This window comes from Cygnus atratus, chromosome 28 (assembly GCF_013377495.2).
Source record: "Cygnus atratus isolate AKBS03 ecotype Queensland, Australia chromosome 28, CAtr_DNAZoo_HiC_assembly, whole genome shotgun sequence".
NCBI classification, from domain to species: domain Eukaryota; kingdom Metazoa; phylum Chordata; class Aves; order Anseriformes; family Anatidae; genus Cygnus; species Cygnus atratus.
Genome location: NC_066389.1, coordinates 1,520,682 through 1,540,970, shown reverse-complemented (window position 1 = coordinate 1,540,970; position 20,289 = coordinate 1,520,682). Strand labels below are relative to the sequence as shown.

At 64.2% G+C, this 20,289-nt stretch overlaps 2 protein-coding genes across 3 annotated transcripts; one reads left to right on the top strand and one right to left on the bottom strand.

Moving 5' to 3' along the window:
* Positions 1-1,562: 1,562 nt before the first annotated feature.
* On the bottom strand, positions 1,563-3,871 carry TTC24 (tetratricopeptide repeat domain 24). Its single transcript, XM_035571146.2, has 6 exons — positions 2,866-3,871; positions 2,574-2,786; positions 2,373-2,501; positions 2,106-2,227; positions 1,903-2,010; positions 1,563-1,637 (listed from the first exon to the last, which is right to left on the bottom strand). Exons 1-6 carry the CDS (start codon positions 3,869-3,871, stop codon positions 1,563-1,565), a joined length of 1,653 nt encoding a protein of 550 aa, XP_035427039.2.
* A 1,432-nt stretch (positions 3,872-5,303) lies between these two features.
* IQGAP3 (IQ motif containing GTPase activating protein 3) lies at positions 5,304-19,643 on the top strand. Of its 2 annotated transcripts, none has more exons than XM_050715920.1 (38): positions 5,304-5,368; positions 6,095-6,182; positions 6,430-6,586; positions 7,036-7,113; positions 7,374-7,450; positions 7,639-7,706; positions 7,893-8,006; positions 8,146-8,324; positions 8,498-8,585; positions 8,810-8,973; positions 9,069-9,156; positions 9,265-9,428; positions 9,553-9,713; positions 9,917-10,041; positions 10,184-10,347; positions 10,462-10,552; positions 10,633-10,800; positions 10,948-11,090; positions 11,165-11,335; positions 11,688-11,771; positions 12,138-12,209; positions 12,686-12,755; positions 12,867-13,075; positions 13,164-13,316; positions 13,460-13,587; positions 13,760-13,984; positions 14,063-14,203; positions 14,568-14,652; positions 14,969-15,201; positions 15,280-15,412; positions 15,978-16,080; positions 16,591-16,735; positions 16,925-17,012; positions 17,247-17,459; positions 17,638-17,804; positions 17,953-18,054; positions 18,332-18,440; positions 18,568-19,643. In XM_050715920.1, the coding sequence occupies exons 1-38, from the start codon at positions 5,338-5,340 to the stop codon at positions 18,679-18,681; spliced, it is 4,893 nt and encodes a 1,630-aa protein (XP_050571877.1). In that variant the 5' UTR covers positions 5,304-5,337; the 3' UTR covers positions 18,682-19,643. The 2 variants fall into 2 exon arrangements, with proteins under 2 accessions (XP_050571877.1, XP_035427010.2); XM_035571117.2 differs by having other exon boundaries at positions 13,424-13,587.
* Positions 19,644-20,289: the final 646 nt, after the last annotated feature.

Sequence of the window (20,289 nt, the reverse complement as noted above, 5' to 3'; positions counted from 1 at the left end):
TGCCGCCCTCCTGCCGTCCGCCGCCGTCACAGGAGGCTGCAGATGCGGGACAGCATCCCGCTGCCCCGGCCCGGTCCCCAAACCCTGCGAGGCACAGGGCTGGGGTGCAGGATGGGGGCCACCGGGGAGTTTTATGGGGCCGCTGGCACCCGCCGCGGACCCGCCGCCCTGCCTGCGGGGCCAGGGTTTGGGGTGGGTTCCCCGGTGCCGGACCTCAGCGCCTGGGCACCGCAAGTGGTTTTGGGGAGGGGGACGTGGGCGTTGCAAGGAGCTGCGGTGCCCAAATACCGCCCGAAAACCCCCGCCCGCGGCCCCGCACAGCACCTACCGCTCTGGGGAGCGCGGCCCCAGGGGTTTGTGCTTGCCGTGCCCCGGGAAACGCGGCGTGAGGACAGCGGCTGCGGGCACGGGGGCTCGGGTTTTGCTTCGGCACGCGCCTCCCGGCCGCGGACGGGTGCTGTTCAGGTGCCTGGGAGCAAAGCACAGAGCAAAATGGGGAGCGCTGTGGGACAAACACTGCCCGATCCCGTTGCCACCAACCCGTCCCCACGTCCCAGCCTGAATTACCCCCGCGCCCACGCTCCCTCTGCTACACATCCTCTAAAATCCAACGTGCGATGCCAGCCAGAAGCGTTTTGGCCAGCCGTTGCTGCAGTCACTACGTCCTGTCCCTGTGCAAGCTTCGGCTGAAATCCAGCACAGCCGTGGATGTTTGCCTCCATCCCGGAGCCTGCAGCAGGCCCTGGAGCGATGCCGCTCGCTGCGTTGCTTCTGCTGCTGCTGCAAGGGCTAAAAGGCAGCGATTCGGTGCAGGGAGCCGTGCCTCTCACCCACCTGTTAACGTGGGGCTGGCTGCGATGCCGCGGAGACATGCTGGGGCCATCCTCATCCTCCTCGGAGCTGGCTGGGTGCCGGCGAGGGGCCTGGGGCTCCGCTGCGGGGTCGGGGGCCGGGGCTGCTGCTCCTGTGCCACCAGGGAGGAAGGGCGAACAGGCAAGAGGCCGGCACGAGCCGTGCCGAAGCCTTGCCTCTGGCTGAAAGCCACCATGTGGCTCAGATGTCACCTGGGTCGTAGTTGGCAAGAGGATGGGGTTCGGTTCTCCCCTCGCTGCTCGGATAATTGTTCCGGGAGGTTTTTTTTTTGCTTTGCTCCTCTCCCCGCTGCTGCCTCCCCACTCCTCTGCCCAGCACCAGGCGACGTGCCCCTCTGGTTTTTTTATTGCAAATCAGGGAAAAAGTGCCGATCCCAATTTCTGGAAGTCTGACTTTCTGAAAATCTCTCTTCCCAAGACTGTGGCCAGTGTGGGAGCAAACACAGCATTTCCCTCTGCAGCACCCAGGACACGTGGGCTCCACCGCAGGCGCACACTCTGCACCCTCTTACCTGGAATCCCAGGCTGTGCTCCCAGCGCAGGCTGGCGCAGCTCATCCCCAACTTTCTCCCTGAAGGACCTGGGGTCGAGGGAAGGAAGATTTATCTCATGGGTGCTGCTGGGAACTCAGCCATGGAGGAGCGAGGGGCAGGACACCGGGCTCTGCCGGCATGGCCGGAGCTTTCCTACTCACGCCTCGCTTCCCCGGAGCCGTGTCCCACTGGCACGGGGCAGCACGGAGCAAAACTGCAGCGGGCTGAGGTCCTGCGGGGCACCGGTGGGTAGGACGGGTGGCCTGGGGGCCACACGCATGTGTCCCTGTCCACCAAACCCCAAAGCAGGGCTCGGTCAGGAGAGGCGAGCAGCTGCACATCTCGGGGAGATTGCAGAAAACGCACACCTCCGGTGCAGAGCTTTGCTGGCATCTCCACCCCTGAGCACCATCCCCGGCCCCATTTCTGCAACCCTGAGCTGGGGTCAGGCCCCATCTGGCTCCCAGCACCCCAAACAGCCCCGGGGTGCTGCTCACCGGCACCGGGGCACCCCAACGTGAGAGGTGGCGGTGGAGGCAGAGCTGGTGCTGGAGGGCACGGGTGAGCTGGCTGACGATCCGCTCGCCGGCCGCCCTGGGGGTGCCCTGCGGAGGAGAAAGCCCCCCCAGGCGAGTCTGTCCCTGCGCTGGGGCTGGCGCTCACCACGCACCGGAGGGTCTGGCCCTGGGGTTTCCCTTACCGGGCAGTGGGACAGCAGAGTCAGGGCCTCCTGGTAGTGCCCGACGGCTTTCTGGGGGTTCCCCAGGTGGAAGCAGGCGGCTCCCAGCCCCTCGCATGCTTGCCACTGCCCCTGCACGTCCCCTGCGAGGTGAAGGGGACGGCGGTGCTGTCCGGCACGGCGCAGGGGAGGGATCATCGTTGATCCCCTTCGGACCCTTGGCTGGGAGCTGCGGAGACCTCGGCAAGGCAGACGGGGATGTCGTGACCGGGATTTTTGTCCCCTTACCCGAATCCCGGAAGGCTTGCAGGGCGTGGAGGTAATTCTCTGCGGCAGCCTCGTGGTTCCCGAGCTGGCTGAAGGCGTATGCCAGGTTTCCGAAGCACTGCCCTTGGGCCCTCCGGTTCCCCACGGCACCTGCGAAGCGAGCAAGGGGGTCACGTTTCGGAGCCAGAAGAGGGGATCACGAGAGACACCGGCGCGAGCTACCGTGCAGCGCTGCTGCTCGCCGGTGCAAGCCCAGGGCCGTGCCGAAGCTGCGCAGCGCGTTGCGGGCAGCGCCCAGGTTCTGCAGCAGCGCAGCCTCCCCTCGCCGCCCCAACGTGCCCTGGCACAGGGCGAGGGCTCGCTCGAAGCTCTCGCTGGCCAGGGAGAAGACGTGGAGCTGGGAGAAGCCGAGGCCGACCTCGTTGTAGAGCTTCCCTGCAGGACGCAGAGGAGAGGCCGGGTGGGAATCGGCGCTTCCCAAGCGCCGGGAGCAAAGGGGCTGGCGTGGCGTTACCTCGCAGGGCCGGGTCGGCGATGCTGTCGCAGAGCGAGCGACACCAGGTGAGGATCCGTGCGATTTCTGCCGTCCCGAACCGCCGGCTCTGCAGCATGGAGCCGCTCGCCCTGCTCAGAGCCACCGCGGCGGCCTCGGGGCTCTCGGCCACCGCGTAGCTGTGCGCGGCCTCCAAGAAGCACCAGGCGGCTCGTGCTGGCTCCTGCATCCCCAGGTAGCAGCAGCCCATCTCCACCGCCTGGCTGCCGGCACGGCACGGCCCGGCCGCTTTGCCAAAATACTCCAGAGCCTTTGGGAAGTCCCTGAGCCCCTCGTCAGCCGCCCCGATGTTGAAATAAAGCCCCCCGAGGGGTTCACCCTCTGCGGGCTGGGACTCGAGGAGGAATTTTAGGCCCTTTCTGGGCTTCCCAGCTTCCACGTAGGCAGCCCCCAGGTTGAAGGCACAAACCCTGCGGAGCCGGGGGCTCGCGGTGCCCAGCGAGAGCAGGAACGCCTTCCTGAAGCATGCCAGGGCCCCCTGCATGTCTCGCAGCCCCAGCGCCCGGTGCCCGGCTTGCGTCAGCCCCTCGATCTCGGCCGCTCGCCCCGTGGCACCGTTCCCCCCTTCCTCAGCTTCCTCCACCACCGTGAGCTTCTCCTTCCCTTTCTTCCGACTCTTCCTCCTCCTGGACACGGGGTCCACGGGGGCTGCGGGGTCCGTGGGGACTGTGGGGTCTGTGGGGGCTGTGGGGTCTGTGGGGACCGCGGGGTCTGTGGGGGCTGCAGGGTTCGTGGGGGCTGCGGGGTTCGTGGGGTCTGTGGGGTCCGTGGGGGCTGCGGGGTCTGTGGGGACTGCGGGGTCTGTGGGGGCTGCAGGGTTCATGGGGGCTGCGGGGTTCGTGGGGTCTGTGGGGGCTGTGGGGTCCGCGGGGGCTGCGGGGTCTGTGGGGACCATGGGGTCTGAGGGGGCTGCAGGGTTCATGGGGGCTGCGGGGTTCGTGGGGTCTGTGGGGTCTGTGGGGTCCATGGGGGCTGTGGGCTGTGCGCTCAGTTCTGCAGCCATGGGCAGTGACACACCTGCAAGAAAGAAGCACCGAGCAGCCTGGCACAGCACAGCCAGAGTCCTGGCACTCCTCAAAACAAGCAGATTTTATTATTATTATTATTATTATTATTATTACTATTACTATTACTATTACTATTATTACTATTATCATTATTATCATTATTATCATTATTATCATTATTATCATTATAATCACTATCACTATTATTGTCACCACTACTCTTGTTGTTTTTATTACCACCACCCTCCTCCTCATCACCATTATTATTACCATTATTATTCTTATTATCACTCATTATTATTATCACTAAGGTTTGTAGCCCGTTTGCTGCAAAAACAGGAGGAAAAACCTTCCCACGGAGGACCCCAGCCCAGCTTCTCTGCTCATCGCGTGCCCGGGCAGAGGGGAGGCGTGGCGGGGAAGGCTTTTATTTGGGGTTTTCTTTTAGGGCCGCGCGCCGCCCGGCTGCACTTACTGTTGTCCTTTTAGGTTCTGAGCGGGCAGGGAGCAAAGCACGGCTCCCTGGGTGGAGGATGAGGCTTTCTGAAGTGTCCCCGAGTGCCACCTGGCCTCACAGCCTGCTGGTGACGGCCACCGGTGGCTCTTGGGTGCCCGGGGAGCGGCAGGAACGCGGGGCCGGGGCCAGGGCTCCGCGGGGAGGGCTCGCTGCCGCAATGGCCCCGCGGGCTCCGGTTTCAGCTCCGCCACCATGGGGCCGTGCAGTGCCATGGTAACGGGGGCCTGCGGGCGCGTGGCGGCTGTGGCGGGTGGCACAAGTGGCCGCTTGCGGCGGGTGACACAACCAGCTGCTTGCGGTGGGTGGCACAACCGGCCACCTGTGATGGGTGACACAAGTGGCCATAACGGGTGGCACAGCCGGCTGCTTGTGACGGGTGACACAAGTGGCCGTCTGTGGTGGGTGGCACAACTGGACGCTTGTGGTGGGTGACACAATCGTCTGCTTGTGACTGGGGGCACAACCGGCCGGCCGCCTGGTGGCACAACCGGCCACCCGTGACAGGTGACACAACCGGCCACTTGTGACGGGTGGCACAACCAGACCCTTGTGACGGGTGGCACAACCGGCCACCCCCGACAGGTGACACAACTGGCGACTTGTGACGGGTGGCACAACCGGACACCTGTGACGGGTGGCACAGCCATCTATTTGTGACAGGGGGCACAACTGGACACCTACAAAAGATGGCATAACCATCCACTTGTGACGGGCGACACAACCAGCCACCCGTGACGGGTGACAATAGCGGCCACTCGTGACGGGTGACACCAGCGGCCACTCGGGGTGGGTGGCACAGCAGGCCTCAGCCCCGCGCCGAGAACTACAAGTCCCGACAGCCCCCGCGCGGCCCCACGTGACCGCCTTGCGGCGGGAGATTCGAATCGCGGGCGGGGCCGCGGCTGCACCATGGAGGGAGCGGGACCGGAGTCGCTCCGGAGTGAGCGGGGAGGGGGGCAACGGACTGGGGGGGGGGGGACAGGGGGCGAGGAGGGGGCGGCAGGGCCGGGGGTGGGGGTTTGGGGTCGGGGGGCGGTTGTTTGTGTCTGGGAGGGGGGTGATTTGGAGCCGGAGGGGTTGATTTTGGGACTGGGGGGGGGGGGGGTTATTTAGGGGCGGGGTGTGTGATTTTGGGGCTAGGGGGTCGATTTTTGGGGGCCGGAGGGGGCGTTTTTGGGGATGCGGGTGTTTTGGGGGCCGGGGGTGTGTGGTTTTTTTTGGGGACCGGGGTGTGCGTGTTTTTGGGACGAGAGGATGCGTTTTTGGGACTGGGGGGGTGTTTTTGGGGCTGTGTGCGTGGGTTTTTGGGACCGGGGGGGGTGGTTTTGGCACCAAGGGGGGTGTTTTTGGGGCTCTGTGTGTATTTGACGTTTGGGGCTGGGGGGGTTGTGTTTTTGGGGCCGGGGCGTGCTGCTGTTGCCCCCAGCACTTTTGGGGTCCCCTGGCTATTTCCAGCCCCCCCAAAAAAACCTCCCCCAGCTGTGGGACCCCCCCCCCCCCCCAGCTCTCATTTGGGAAAGGGGGGAGCTGGAAGCCTCCTTCCCGACCACAAAAAGTGCCGAAAGCCCGGCTTTCCTTTGGCGACCCTCCTCCGAGGGGGGGGTTAAGGGCACCCCAAAACCCCCCCGAGCGTGGGGGGGTGACGGGGGTCCCTGTGCCCCCCCAGATGAGCGCCTCACGGCGGACGAGATGGACGAGCGGCGGCGGCAGAACGTGGCCTACCAGTACCTGTGCCGCCTGGAGGAAGCCAAGCGGTGAGGCCGGAGCCCCCCCCCCTGCTTCAAAATAGACCCCAAATATTTTTTTGGGGGGGGGGGAGATGGGAAGAAGCCCCATGGGGTGGGCATCCCCCTTCCCCTGTTACGGGGCAGCTGAGCCCCTTGCGAAGCGGCCCCATAAGCATGGAGGGAGGGGGACGCGTCCCCTTTGGGCGCACCCTTCCCGTTTGGGGTGGCGTTTTGGGGTCCGTGACCGCCCCCCCCTTTCTCCTCCCCCCCCCAGCTGGATGGAGGCCTGCCTGGGCGAGGAGCTGCCCCCCCCCACGGAGCTGGAGGAGAGCCTACGCAACGGGGTCCTGCTGGCCAAGCTGGGCCACTGCTTCGCCCCCGACGTGGTCCCTGCCAAGAAGATTTATGACCGCGAGCAGACGCGGTACAAGGCAAGTCCGCGGCACGGGGGGGGGGGGGGGACACCACGTTCCTCAGGGCCTCCCCCCCCCCCCAAAAAAAAAAACACACAGGTTTTGAGGCATCTGGGCAATGTCTGCACGCAGAAAAGGGCTTCTCACGCGGCATTAAAAAAAAAAAAAATCAGCAAAAAGCAAATCTGTTGCTCCGGCAGCTGATGGGGGTGGGTTTTCTCCTGGCTTTGGTGGCTGCGGGGCCTCCCTGGGGGGGGGAGTGTGAAGCCCCCAGCTGATGGGGCTCCGAAAACTGGGGGAAGGGGCTGATCGCAGCAGCCTTGGGGTGTTTTGGCGAAGCGGGGGCTCCGAACTGCCTCGTCCCGCGGGGAGATTTTGCCTTTTTTTGTGCCTAACTTTGGGAGTTTGGGGGAGACTGAGGGGGGGAACCCAGGAGCTTCAGCCCGGCCTGATTTCACACCCCCCAGGCGAGCGGCCTCCACTTTCGGCACACGGACAACATCAACCACTGGCGCGACGCCATGAGCCGCGTGGGCCTGCCCTCGGTAAGGCGTCCCCCGGGGCCGGGGGGGCGCGCTGCCCCCCTGCGAAAACCCCCGCCGGTGGTGGTGGTGAAGGGGGGGAGGGGCTGCGTGGCATCGGGGGGGAAATGCCGGTGCCCCGGCGGGGGGGGCTTCGTCTCTCTCCCTCCCACCTTCGGCACCGTTTTCTCCGGGGGTTGGCTCGCTGCCGGTGCCGTTGGCTGCTTTTTGGAGGGGCGCGGTGGCGTTTGGTGGCACTCACGGCCACCTTGCCGTGCTGGCAGCTCTTCCACCCGGAGACCACCGACATCTACGACAAGAAGAACATGCCGCGGGTGGTCTACTGCATCCACGCGCTCAGGTGGGTCCGAAACCGCCGCGTTTGTTCCTGAAACCTCCCTGGGGTCACCCGGGGAGGTGGCTGCGGGCGTCGTTTTGGCACCGGGGCTGCCGCGCTCCCCTCTTCCCGTCCTGGTACCCGAAGGACCTGGAGCTGGGAGGGAGAGGCGAGACCGAGCGGTCACGGCGTGCGTCCGCTTCGTCTTCCAGCTTGTACCTCTTCAAGCTGGGGCTGGCTCCGCAGATCCAGGACTTGTACGGGAAGGTGGACTTCACAGGTATGGGCCTGCTGCTCTCAGGTCCCTCTGGGGGAAGGGAGGAGGGAATAAAGAGCTGTCGGGAGCTTTCCCAAAGCTTTCCCAAAGCTGCTCGGTGCCGCTGGGGGTTTGCTGCGCCCCTCGGGCTCGCCGGAGGAGCTCTGCTGCGGTGCGGGGCAGGGCGGTGACCCCTCTGCTCCACTCCAGAGGAGGAGATCAACAACATGCAGCGGGAGCTGGACAAGTACGGCCTGCAGCTGCCTGCCTTCAGCAAGATCGGGGGCATCTTGGCCGACGAGCTCTCGGTGGACGAAGCGGCAGGTGAGGGGATCCCGGGGGAGCGGTGCCGCGCGTCAGCCTGCTGCCATCTCCGCCAGCAGCCAGCCCAGCTGGTGCAAAAAGCCCCGGCGCTGTAAGAGACGCCACGGCCTCACGCTTCTCCATCCCACCCCGTCCCCAGTCCACGCCGCCGTGCTGGCCATCAACGAGGCGGTGGAGCAGGGGGTGGCGGCGCAGACGATGGAGGCGCTCCTCAACCCCAGCGCGATGCTGCTCGACCTGCGCCCGGTGCTGGCGGGCGCCTACCAGGAGGTGCTGCACCGGGCCAAGAGGGAGAAGGGCAGCAACGCCAGGAACAGGGTGAGGACGGCACCGAAGGCCTGCGAGGGGGGCAGGAGCCACCTGGTTGGAATTTGGGGGTAAAAAGCGACGGGGAAGGGTTTCTCTTTTGGGGCTGGTTGAGGGGATTGGGTTGGGAAATGAGCCCAGAGCTCGGCAGGGTGGAAAGCTCAGGGGGGGTGCCTCGTCTGCAGCACCTGCAGGCGATTCCGGAGGGCGAGGACATCTACGACCGCTGCCTGACGCAGGCTGAGATACAGGGGAACATCAACAAGGCGAACGGTGAGCATGGCGTTCCTGCTGGGGGTCCCCAGGGTGCTGTCCCGGTGCTCCAGGAGAGCCTGGCCGGGGTGCTGGGCGCGCAGACAGGAGCTGGGTGCTCAGAGCTGGCAGGGAGCGGGGCTGGGTGCACGTTTCCGAGGAGAAATCAGTGGGGTTTGGTGAGGCTGGTGGTCTCAGCCGCAGCTTGCTTCGATCCTGGAGGTGTGACCCGGCCTCTCTCCTAGTGCAAGGAGCTCTGGAGGACGTGGACGATGCCCTGGAGAGACAGGACGCGCTGGCGCTGTACCGTGCGCTGCAGGACCCCGTCCTGGCCCTGCGCCACCTCCGGCGGGACAACCTCGACCGCTACTTGGAGCAGCTCGGCGCGGACCGGCAGCAGAAGGCCCTGGTAGTAGGGGCTGGCACCCCGTGGCAGCGGGTAGCCGGGGCCAAGCAGGACCTGGGGCACTTGTAGATGCCTCCCCCTTTTCCTGCCTCCTGCAGGAGCTGGGCTACGTGGAGCTGCTGGAGCAGGAGGAGGTGGCCGCGGGCATCGCGGCGGCGAACGAGAAGGGCGAGGAGGAGCGAGCCAGTGAGTGGCCGCGGTGCACGGCGCCTTCGGCTCATCCCCGGCCGAGCTCCGCGGGGAGATGGGGGCATGGCCGCGTCCTGCAGCCCCGTCCCCTGGTGTCTCCCGCAGTGCTGCAGGCCGTGAGCCGAATCAACGCTGCCATCCGCCGCGGGACGCCGGACGAAACGCTGGAGGCGCTGATGGAGCCGGCGGCGCAGCTGCCCGCCGTGCACCCGCTCGCTGCCCCCCTGTACCAGCACCAGCTGGCCCTGCTGCAGCGCCAGCACCCAAGGGTGGGGGCTCCGCTTCCCAGCGGGGATCTCGGCGCTTCCTGCGCGATTGTGGGGGCTGCGGGATGGGGTGAAGGGGAGCGGCGGGGCCGTGCAGGGGCTCAGCATCTCCATCTGCCCTGCGCAGGGCGAGCTGGTGCAGGAGGAGCTGTTTGTGGCCGTGGAGATGCTTTCAGCCGTGGCGCTGGTGAACCGAGCCCTGGACGCCGGGGACCCCGACGGGCTCTGGAGCAGCCTGGGCAGCCCTGCCCTGGGGCTGGCGGACGTGGAGGATGGAAATGCGCAGAGGTAAGGAGATGGTGCTGGCGTGATGGTCTGGGGAGATCCCCTGGGAGGGGACAGCCAGGGATCCTGGTGGCGCTGGGGCTTGTTCCACCAGCTGCCTCGCTCTGTGCCTCCCTTACCCCACCGGGGAAGCGAGGCAGCTGGTTCTGGCAAAAGTCTTCCCTGCTTAAAACGCTCTAAGCCATCGCCCCGTGTCCCTCCTGCAGGTATTTCGACGACTTACTGCAGCTGAAAGGCCAATTTAGGAAAGCAGGAGCGGAGTTCCTGACCTGGAACGACGTTCAGGACTGCGTGAACGCCACCAATTCAGCGGTGCAAGATGAGAACGACAGTGAGTCGTGCCCGCGTGGCGCGTGCTTGAGCAGATGCTTCTGCAAATCCCCAAGAGAGCCGGCGTGAGGAGAGACGCCGGAAAACCTCGTGCACCCCTGGGGTGCCGGGGGGCTGAGCCGCTTGTCCTCCCCTCCTTGCAGGAATCCTCGCTGTCCGGCTGATCAACGAGGCGCTGCTGCAGGCGGACCCCCAGAAGACGCTGGCGGCGTTGCTGCTGCCCGCGGCCGCCCTGCCCGGTGTCACCGTGTCCGCCGCTCGGCGCTACCACGATGTCCTCGCCCGGGCGCGGGTGCTGAAAGCCCAGGTGGGGTGGGAGCCGCGGGGCACCACGGAGGAGGCACCCAGAGGGTGACGTAGCGTAAAACCACTTGGGTGGGGGCTCCCCAGCTTGCTAGACCCCCGTCTCTCCACCCCACAGGCCACCAAGGACGACAGAGCTGTCCTCTGGTGGGAGGAGATCCAGCGCGGGGTCTGCGGGGCCAACGAGGACGCGGCGGCAGCGAGGCGCAGTGAGTGCTGCCCGTGCCGCGGGAGCGGGGCGCTGCTGGGTGGGAAGGGGCCGCCGTCAGCCCCCTCTCTGCTCCCGCAGTGGCTCTGGGCACCGCCGCCATCAACCAGGCCATCAAGGAAGGGAAGGCGGCGCAGACGCTGCGGGTGCTGCGCAACCCCGACGTGACGCTGCGCGGCGTGGTGGATGCCTGTGCCGCGGCGTACCAGGAGCGGCTGGCGGCGCTGGCGGCCACCAAGAGGCAAGCAGGTAAAGCCCGGGGGAAGCAAAACCCTCCCGGGGGGGACGGGGTCCTGGGGTGCATCCCTGCCCCGGGGGGGACGGATGGGGTCCTGGGGTGCTTCCCTGCCCCAGGAGCCCAGCGGGGGCCCCCAGCATCTCTTTATCGGTGCGCAGGGAACACGAAGCCTCGCTGGGTGCAGCACAGGCTGCAGGATGGTGCTGAGTACTTCCTGAGCCTGCAGACCTTCGAGGGCAGCTGGGAGCGGCCGCGCGACGGCGAGCTCTGCACCACGCACCTGAGCCGGGAGGAGATCCAGGTCCGGGGGGCACGGGGACGGGCGGTTGCTGGCGGCGCTGTCGGGTTGTGACCCGGTGCCTTGTCTCCCTGCAGTCGGTCGTCACCCAAGTGACCGCAGCGCATGACCGCGAGCGCCTGTGGGCGTCCCACGTCCCCTTCGTGGTGAGGCTGCAGGCTCGGCTGCGAGGCTTCCTCGTCCGCCAGCAGCTCGCGGCGCGCTGGCGCGTCCTGCGGGAGGAGCAGCCGGCCGCTCTCAGGATCCAGGTGAGGCAGCCAGGATCCGTCCCACTGCTGCGAGCAGGGGATGCAAGCGGCCGGCGCCGCTTGCTGCGTTTTCCGGGGGGTTTGGGGTGCCTGGAGCAGCGAGTCCGTGGCGCGTGGAGCACCGGGCACCTGCCGCTCCATGCGTTCAGCAGCCAAGGCTTGCCTTGGGGGCTGTGAAGCGCTGACAAGGGGAGCGCAGGGCTCGTTTTTCTCCCCGCAGCCGCTCAGGGCTCCGGTTTTGTCTCTTCTGTGCTGGGTGTTGTGGTTGTGTTGTCTTGTGCGTTCTCCAGGGCACCAGCCGGACGTCGCAGTGGCCTCGTGCGGGTTGGTAGCAGTTCTCTTCTCTCTCCAGGCTTGGTGGAGGGGGCACAAGCAGCGCAGAGCTTACCTGGAGCGCCTGCGCTACCTGCGAGCCCACGCAGATGCTGCGGTCAAGGTCAGCCACCTTTCTTTACCCTCTGCTCCCGCTTTCACATCCCCACCCGCCGGCGTTTCCCTCCCTGCCCGGTAAAAAAAAAAAAAAAAAAAAAAAAGGCACTGAGGGGGAGCAGAGCTGAGCCCCAGGGTGGCCGGGCAGCGCGTGGGGACGGGGAGGATGCGGCGTGGCAAACCTGGCTTTTGGCTGCGGTGCTGCGGGTCCTGCCCCCAGGTGCTGCGCACAAACAGCAGGAGCTTGTTGCCGGCTCGCGTTAGAGGCATTGTGGCTCGCAAGAGCAGAGTTTTCCTTCCCCTTTCCCCCCCGCTGCTTGGCCTTGCTCTGCCCACGCAAGTCCCCGCGGGGTCGAATCGACGTCTCTCTCAGATCCAGGCGGGCGTGAGGATGTGGCAGGCTCGGAAAAGGTACCAGGAGAGGCTGCGCTACTTCAGGAGGAACGTGAGTGATGGCTGGGGGCTGAGAGCGCTGCCCACCGCCGCGGTGAGGTCCTGGGGGCCCCTGAACCCGTGGCCAAGCCCCCAGGTGTGCGTGGGGTGGCTGGAGAGGAGGGAGAAGCTGCTGCATCCTCGTGCAGGGCTGGGGGAAAGAAAAAGTGCCCGGTGCGTCTGCATGCCAGGCTGGTGGGCTCCGCGGAGGGTGAGGAGAGAAAAACCGCTCCGGTTCGCTCAAAAGCCAGCAGGGCTTCGAGATCACCATCAGAGGGGAGAGAAGGGTTAGGGGAAGGTGCCTGCAGCCCGTGGGCACGTGAAATGCAGCGCTTGCTGGCGTGCAGCACCTCATGAGGCCGAGGGTAGCATCCTGAGATCCCTGTGGGGTTTGGGGTGCCCCCACCACGGGCACCGGCGGGTCCCTGGTCCTGGCACTGCCCGGCTTGCCATGGGGCTGCATCCCCCACCCCTCGTTTGTCTTGGCAGGTTAAAGCCATAATTAAAATCCAGGCTTTTGTGAGAGCCAACAAGGCCCGCGGGGATTACAGGATGCTAGGTAAGTGCCTGCTCGTCTCCCCTCCGAAGCGACCCCGGTTAATCGGGGAGGGGACCCTGCCCCTCTCCGCTGGGGGCCGCGGCGCTCACGGGGCGCCGTGCCCGGCTGCAGTCCACGCCAGGAGCCCGCCGCTGAGCATCGTCCGGCGCTTCATCCACCTGCTGGAGCAGAGCCAGCAGGACTTTTGGGAGGAGGCCGAGGTGCTGCGGCTGCGGGAGGAGGTGGTGAAGAGGATCCGGGCCAGCCAGCAGCTGGAGAGCGACCTGGACCTCATGGACATCAAGATCGGGCTGCTGGTCAAGAACCGGATCACGCTGCAGGTCGGGAGCGCGGCGCGAGCTCCGTGGCCTCCCCGCGGAGGCTGGGCTGAAATCGGAGCTTGCCACGGCCGCTCTGTCCTCGTTCCAGGAGGTGGTTTCCCACTGCAAGAAGCTGACCAAGAAGAACAAGGAGCAGCTCTCGGAGATGATGTCCCTAGACAAGCAGAAGGGGCTCAAGTCGCTCAGCAAGGAGAAGCGGCAGAAGCTGGAGGCTTACCAGCACCTCTTCTACCTGCTGCAGGTGAGGCTGGCGGCGCTCGGCCGTGCCCAGCACGACGGGAGGGCCCCGGTCCCGCACCGCTCCGTGGCGCTGGGGCTTAGCGGGGTGCTCGCCGTCCCTCCCCGCAGACCCAGCCCGGGTACCTGGCCAGGCTGATCTTCCAGATGCCCCAGAACAAGTCCACCAAGTTCATGGAGTCGGTGATCTTCACGCTTTACAACTACGCATCCAACCCCCGGGAGGCTTACCTGCTGCTCCAGCTCTTCAGGGCGGCGCTGCAGGAGGAGATCAGGTGGGTGGCCGGGGGTGCCCCAATTTGGGGACAAACTCGGAAAAAGCCTGGCCTGGAGACGTCAGCAGGGACGTGGTGGTTCCCTCCAGCTGCTGGCTCGTTGCCTCCCTTCACAGCCCTGTGTCGGAGAACAACTGAGCCGGTTCCTCCTCTCCTTCTCACTTCTCCCCAGGTCCAAGGTGGATCACATCCACGACATCTTGACGGGGAACGCCACGGTGATCCGGCTGGTGGTCAGCTTCTACCGCAACGCCCGCGGGCAGAACGCCCTGCGGCAGATCCTGGGCGGCCCGGTGCAGGAGGTGCTGCAGGACAAGACCCTCAGCATCCGCACCAACCCCGTGGACATCTACAAGGCGTGGGTCAACCAGACGGAGTCGCAGAGCGGGCAGAAAAGGTCAGGAGCAGGGTAAGGGAGCTCAGCCCAGCCACAGGGGAATGGGACGGTGATGGGGACCTTGTCTTCTGCCTGCAGCAAGCTCCCTTACGAGGTCAGTCCTGAGCAAGCTCTCAGCCACCCCGAGGTCCAAAGACGGCTTGATATTTCCATCCGTAACCTTCTTGCGACGACAGACAAGTTCGTCTCTGCCATCACCTCTTCCGTAGACAAAATCCCGTATGTATCCGAGGGCTGCTGGGCACGGCCCCGCACGGCTCTCAGCTGGAAGGCAGCTTCAGCAAGGTCCTAGGAAGGGAGCTTGGGCCATGGGGGGGCTGCTTGTCCCATTATTGAGCTGCCAGCGAGGAGAAATCCCAAAATAATCGGTTCCTGCTCTTCCAGTAACGCCCTGTTGGGTTGGTGCTCTTTGCCTCTGAATTTGAGCGCTTTGCTGTCGGTGTTGGGTGCCTGCAAGGAAGAAGCTGAGCTTTGAGGGAGTCCCATGATGAAGGCTTTTAGGGAGATTTGGGCTGGCAGCAGGGCAGGAGAAGGAGCTGAGGGACGATGCATGCCGACGGAGCTCTCCCTGCCCTCTCTCCAGCTACGGCATGCGCTACGTGGCCAAAATCCTGAGGACATCCTTGGCTGAGAAGTTCCCCAAAGCCTCGGAGGAGGAGGCCGACAAGGTGGGGACCTGTGCTGCTTGAGGGGGTGGGAACCTGCGTGCCCAGGGGAGCCAGGATCTTGTTTAGACACACGTGTTGGTTGCCATTTCCCTCTTGACTTAAAAATGCCTTGAAGTCTGAACGTTTCCCCGGAGCAGCGAAGGAAATGCCAACTGTGGGCTCTTCCCTGTGCTGATGTCCCCTCCGGGAGGGTCCGGGAGGGTCGGGAGGGTCCGGGAGGGTCCGGGAGGGTCCCACCCTGCGGTGCGAGGACAAAGCAGCCTTCCCTGCTGAGCTCCTGCCGTGGTCCCCAACGCCTGGCTGTCCTGTGCCCTAGGTCGTGGGGAACCTGCTCTACTACCGCTTCATGAACCCAGCGGTGGTGGCCCCCGACGGCTTCGACATCGTGGACATCTCGGCTGGGGCGACGCTGCACCCCGACCAGCGCCGCAGCCTGGGCTCCGTCGCCAAAGTGCTGCAGCACGCGGCCGCCCGCAAGGTCTTCGATGGGGAGAACGCCCACCTCTGCGGGGTCAACCGCTACCTGGAGGACACCCACGGCAAGTTCAGGTGGGCTCCGGGTCGGCACCGGGGCGCGAGGGGTGGCGGCGGTGTCCCTGGGGCTCACCGACGCCGCCGGTCCCGCAGGAGGTTCATCGCCGCCGCCTGCCGCGTCCCCGAGCCTGAGGAGAGGTTCAACGTGGACGAGTACTCGGAGATGGTGGCGGTGGCCAAGCCGGTCATCTACATCACCGTTGGGGAGCTCATCGACACGCACAAGGTGAGGGCGTGAGGCCACCTGCAAGCGAATAGGTTTGGTGTAAAAACAGCCTCAGCAGCCGCTGGAGCTCAGGAGATCCGCGTGGTGCCGTACCGAGGCAAGCTCCTGGTTCCCCGGTGACTTCTGTTGTCTCCCTGTTGTCCCCAGCTGCCAACGTGGGGCACGGGTGTCCCAGATCCCACCCGTGTAGCTTCGTAATTCCCAGCAGAGACTCGTGAGCTCTTTGCTGCCAGCCGTGGGGCTGAATCCCACCCCATCTCACCGGGCAGGGCGAGTGGTCCCATTTCTGCTGTCCCCAGCTCTTTGGGCTTTTTCTGCTGTGGTTTGTCCCGTTCCCCTGTACGCCAGCACAAGCACAGCTCCTCCTGGACTTCTTTTTAAACAACAGATCCATATTTTGTGGGATTCTTTGCTGTTTGTCTTCCCCTGAACCTCCTAACTTTGCGCACAAGAGGGGTTTGCAAAGGGACTTCCCCATTCGCATCGTTCCGTGGGGGTTTTTGATCGTAGCCCTGCTTCTTCACGCGCCCCTTTGCCACCGACTCTTCTCCCTTGCACCACCCAGCTCCTGCTCGAGCACCAGGACTCCATCGCACCGCACCACGGGGATCCCCTGCACGAGCTCCTGGAAGACCTCGATGAGCTTCCCACCGTCCAGTCCCTCGTCGGTACGTAGCGCCCGGCCCCTCGTCGGCACGTAGCGGGTCTCGAGAGCTTCAGCATCTCCCAGAGCCGCTGCAGGCAGCGCCTCGTGCCGGTCACAGCCTTCCCCGCGCACCGAGCGGATCCCATCTCCCTGCCAAGCCCCCGCTCCAGCTCGCTGGGGCTTTGCCGAGCAGTTTTTGAAGAGGTTTCTGCCACGTCGGCGTTTGGCAGCCTGGGGTTGTGCAGGACCAGAGCAGCAGGGATGTGCCCGTGGTAGGAGGCAGAGCGTGGTGCGTGCCTTATCTCGCCGGGGAGGTTTAATCTCCCGGTAATTACGTGCTGTCCTTCGGCCTGGGGAGGGCAGCAGCTCTGCACACCCATCACGGGACGGAGGGGAGGGATGCGCGCTCTTGCTTTTTTGGCTTTGTGGTGTTGTGTTTTTTTTTTTTCTCCCCACGAAGCTCTAGCACGGTGGCGCTGGGCAGGGGATGCCGGCTCTGCTCCCTGACCCCGCTCTGCTCTGTGCCCCCCAGGGGAGAGCGCTCCCAGCCCAGCAGAGAGCAGCACCGGGGCCGTGCTCGCCCAGCTCAGCAAGATGGAAATCTCCCTCACCCTCACCGGCAAGCCACTGTTGGAGGCCAGCAGCGAGGAGAGCGATGCCAGGAGCTTGCTGCTGAGGTGAGCACAGGCTCCTTGGGGACAGACAGATGGCGATGGCCACCCCACAGCCTGGGCTGTTCGGGATCCTGGGCATCTCTGGGGGCAGGAGGCTCGAGGGGAGCAAAAAAATCTCTTGGAAGGCACCTGAATAACCCGCAGCTGCTGCAGCGGTGTGGAGCAGGCGCCCGACCTCTCTCTTGTCCCCAGCACCAAGCAGATGCTGGTGGACGTGATCCAGTCCCAGCCAGGAGGGTCCCTGCCAGAGATCCTGCAGACACCGGCTTCAGACCTCGAGGTAGGATGGGCATGAGACAAAATCACCCGGGGAAGAGGTGAGCAGGCTCTGAGCGCTACACCGTCCTGCCTACCTCGACGGCTTGGCTCCTGCTCGTGTGCTCCAGCAGCAGCCGGCTCGTTTTTTTGGAGAGCCTCGGGCTTGGGTCAAAGCGTGGGCTGGGAGCTGGTCTGCTCCATCTGCTGGTGTCCCAGTCCAGTCCCTCGCGTCAAATGTCCCCCTCCTGGTCCCCAGGAAGCCTCCCACGAGCACCTGATGCGCAGGCGAGCGCTGCGGGACGCCCAGACCCCCGACAAGCTGAAACGCAACCGCTCGCTGGCCGCCAACAGCCAGCTCTCCGTGGAGGAGAAGAAGCGCAAGATCATCCGCAACCTGCGGCGCTTGGAGAGCCTGGGGCTCGTGGACTCTGCTCATCAGTACCAGGGGCTCGTTAACGAGCTGGCCAAGGTGGGCTGGGGCTGGGGCGGCCGTTCAGGTGCACTCAGGGGAGATGGGAGGACTTTATCCGTGCAGCATCGCTTCAAGAGGGGAGGCTGCCTTCTGAGCCCACCCACGACCGTGCTCTGCTGCTCCGTTAAAGCTCCCCGTGAGCTCTGTCAGCTTCAGAGGCTTCGCTTTCCTCCAGGACATCCGCAACCAGCGGCGCTACCGGCAGCACCGCAAGGGCGAGCTGCTGAAGCTGAGGCAGACCCTGCAAGGCCTCGACTCCAAGACCCTGTTTTATGAGGAGCAAATCGATTACTACAACCAGTACATCAGGACCTGCCTCGACAACCTGGCAGCCAGTAACAGGTGCGTATATACACATATTTTTTTTTTCAAGGAAAAACTCCAATAATTAAAATATATATGTAATTTTGTGTTCCTAGCTGGATTTTGTGATGAGCAACGGGGACTTGCCCCGTGGCGGGAGCTGAGCGTGTGGTCCCTTCTCTTCCAGGGTCAGCGGGAAGAGCAAGAAGCTGCAGCCGCTGCGCTACACGGCAGCGCGGCTCTTGGAGAAGGGCGTGCTGCTGGAGATCGAGGACCTGCCGGTCAGCCAGTACGTACCCCTGCCCCCGGGGGAGAGCTGTGGCAGCACAGAGCTCGGGCACAGGGAGGGAGGTGGCAGGGGTGCGCCGGAGCTGTGGGCACCCCAGGGATGGGGAGAGTTGTTCTGGGCGTCTCTGGGATGGAGCTGGAGGTGGGCTTGGGGTGTGGATCCAGCCTTAGCCGTGCTTTTGGGGCCGCAGCGGATGCGTGACCTGCTCCGTGGTCGCCTCGGCTGCGTTAGAGCCTCGAAGCCCCCCCTGGGCAGCGGGTGCCTCCCTTCCCTCCAGGTTCAGGAATGTCATCTTCGACATCGTGCCCTGCGAGGAGTCCGGGAGGTTCCAGGTGAAAGCCAAGTTCATGGGGATCGACATGGAGAGGTTCCAGCTGCACTACCAGGTGGGGAGCTGGGGGCTGAGGGGGGAGTCCTGCCCCAGGGACGGGGCAGTCGTGCTTTGGGGAAGCTTCCCCCTGCCCCATTTTCCCATACGCGGGGGGCCCGTGGTGACGGCCGCCCCTCCTGCAGGACCTGCTGCAGCTGCAGTACGAGGGCGTAGCCGTCATGAAGATGTTTGACAAAGCCAAAGTCAACGTCAACCTGCTCATCTTCCTCCTCAACAAGAAGTTCTTCAAGAAGTAACAGGAGGGGGGGGGGACAGGGGGCGATGCAAACCTGCCAGGGCCCCTCTTTTCTGCGTGCATGCGGCGTGCTTCTGCTCCCGCAGCAAACGGCGTCGGCCTGGGGGAACGGAGGGCTTGGGCACCCCAAAATCCCACCTGTGTGTCCCCCAGGAGCAGGCGTGAGCCCTGCAAGAGCAGAGGCTGCAGCTGCTGCGGCTTTGCAGCGTAGCTTGTAAAAAAAAAAATAATAATAATTTAGGTTTGGGGGATACTGAACGGTGTCGTGGCTGTTTAGTTCCCGTGTTGCTAACGGCTGGCTGCTTGAGGACACTACGGAGCTCTGGACACTAGGCACGTTTTTAGTGATGCAATCAAGGTTCTCTAATTTTTTTCTTTCACTATTTTTAGAGATGGGGAAGGTCAGAATGAGACTCACCTCCCTCTCTGCACGCTCCCTATAATACAGAGGCGATAACGGCTTGTGCGGACACCCCTGCACTGTTCGCTAGTGAATCAAGTGCAATAAGTGATATTCTTTTGATTTTTTTTTTTCCTCCCTTTTAGCTGAATTTCAGTGCCTGCTCTCTAGCTGAGGTGGGTGGAGTGGGATCGCTCCTTCTGCCACGGCTGCTCTTAAAGCACTTTCTCCGGGAGCTCCTGCCCCATCGCAGGGATGGGGAAAAGGAGCTGGAAGGAGCTGGGACTGGTCCCAGGCACCCTTGGGAGCTTTTTTTAGGACCTGAGGCAGTCCCCATTGCTGCTTCAGCTCCTGCAGTGAGGACGAGCCCTTGCTTGGGCTCAGCGGTACCGAACGTAGTCAGGGCTAGGCTGTCTGTCGGTCTTGTCTTAAGAAGGTTTTTACGTGTTGTCCTGTCTGTGAGGTTTTTATGGATTTCCTTTGTCCTGTAAAAGCTGCAACCGTTTTACCCCTGTGCTGCCCTTGCTCATTTACTTTAAATAAAGATGTGTAAGAAAGAAAAACTGCTCTGGCTCCTTCCCCCTCCTTCTACCAGGCTCGGTGCTCTCCTCCTGCACCCCAGCCCCATGGGGTGCTGCCCTCCCCGGCCCCCCACCCTGCAGCATCCTCCCCTGGGAGCCGGGTCCTGGCTCCCTTGGAGCGGTGCTGAGTCAGCTGCTAAGGCACCGACTCAGCTCTTGCAGGGGGAATTTAGGCCACTTTCAGACGAGCTTAATTCTTAAATAAATACTATGATTACATCTCATAAAGACTATGATTATATCTCTGAAGGAATGAATTGGGATCAAGCTGCAGCGCTCCTCCAGTTTTAAAATAGGACCGGGCTGCGTTAACCCCTTGGGTGCTGCTCCCCTGCTGGGGAAGGGCTGGGGCCAAGATTTTTGCGGGTTTTTTTGTTTGTTTGTTTTTTTTTTTCCCCCCTTTTTCTTCCTCTGATGGCGGAGCTGATGCCTCTGCTCCTGCCGCAGCGCTTGCCACGGATGGAGAAGTTTTGGGGACGGAGCGGGGAGCGCGACGCGGAAACCTGCGCCTAAAAATTCCCGCAGCGCCCGCCTCGGGACGGGCTGGGGGGGGCTTCGCTGGGGCCGGGGGGGGGGGGGGGGGCCGGGGAGGGGGTCTCTCGCCCGATGTCCCCTTGCTTGCGAGGGT

Excerpts from the sequence above, each read along its gene's own strand:
- IQGAP3 (XM_035571117.2), top strand. The coding sequence starts at position 5,338 with ATGGAGGGAGCGGGACCGGAGTCGCTCCGGA. Across the intron at positions 9,429-9,552 it reads TGCAGCGCCAGCACCCAAGG|GGCGAGCTGGTGCAGGAGGA; the intron begins GTGGGGGCTCCG and ends TGCCCTGCGCAG. Across the intron at positions 17,460-17,637 it reads TCGTTAACGAGCTGGCCAAG|GACATCCGCAACCAGCGGCG; the intron begins GTGGGCTGGGGC and ends GCTTTCCTCCAG.
- TTC24 (XM_035571146.2), bottom strand. The coding sequence starts at position 3,871 with ATGGACCCCACAGACCCCACAGACCCCACGAACCCCGCAGCCCCCATG. Across the intron at positions 2,228-2,372 it reads GCAAGCCTTCCGGGATTCGG|GGGACGTGCAGGGGCAGTGG; the intron begins GTAAGGGGACAA and ends TTCACCTCGCAG. Across the intron at positions 1,638-1,902 it reads GTTGGGGTGCCCCGGTGCCG|GACCTCAGCCCGCTGCAGTT; the intron begins GTGAGCAGCACC and ends GGTGCCCCGCAG.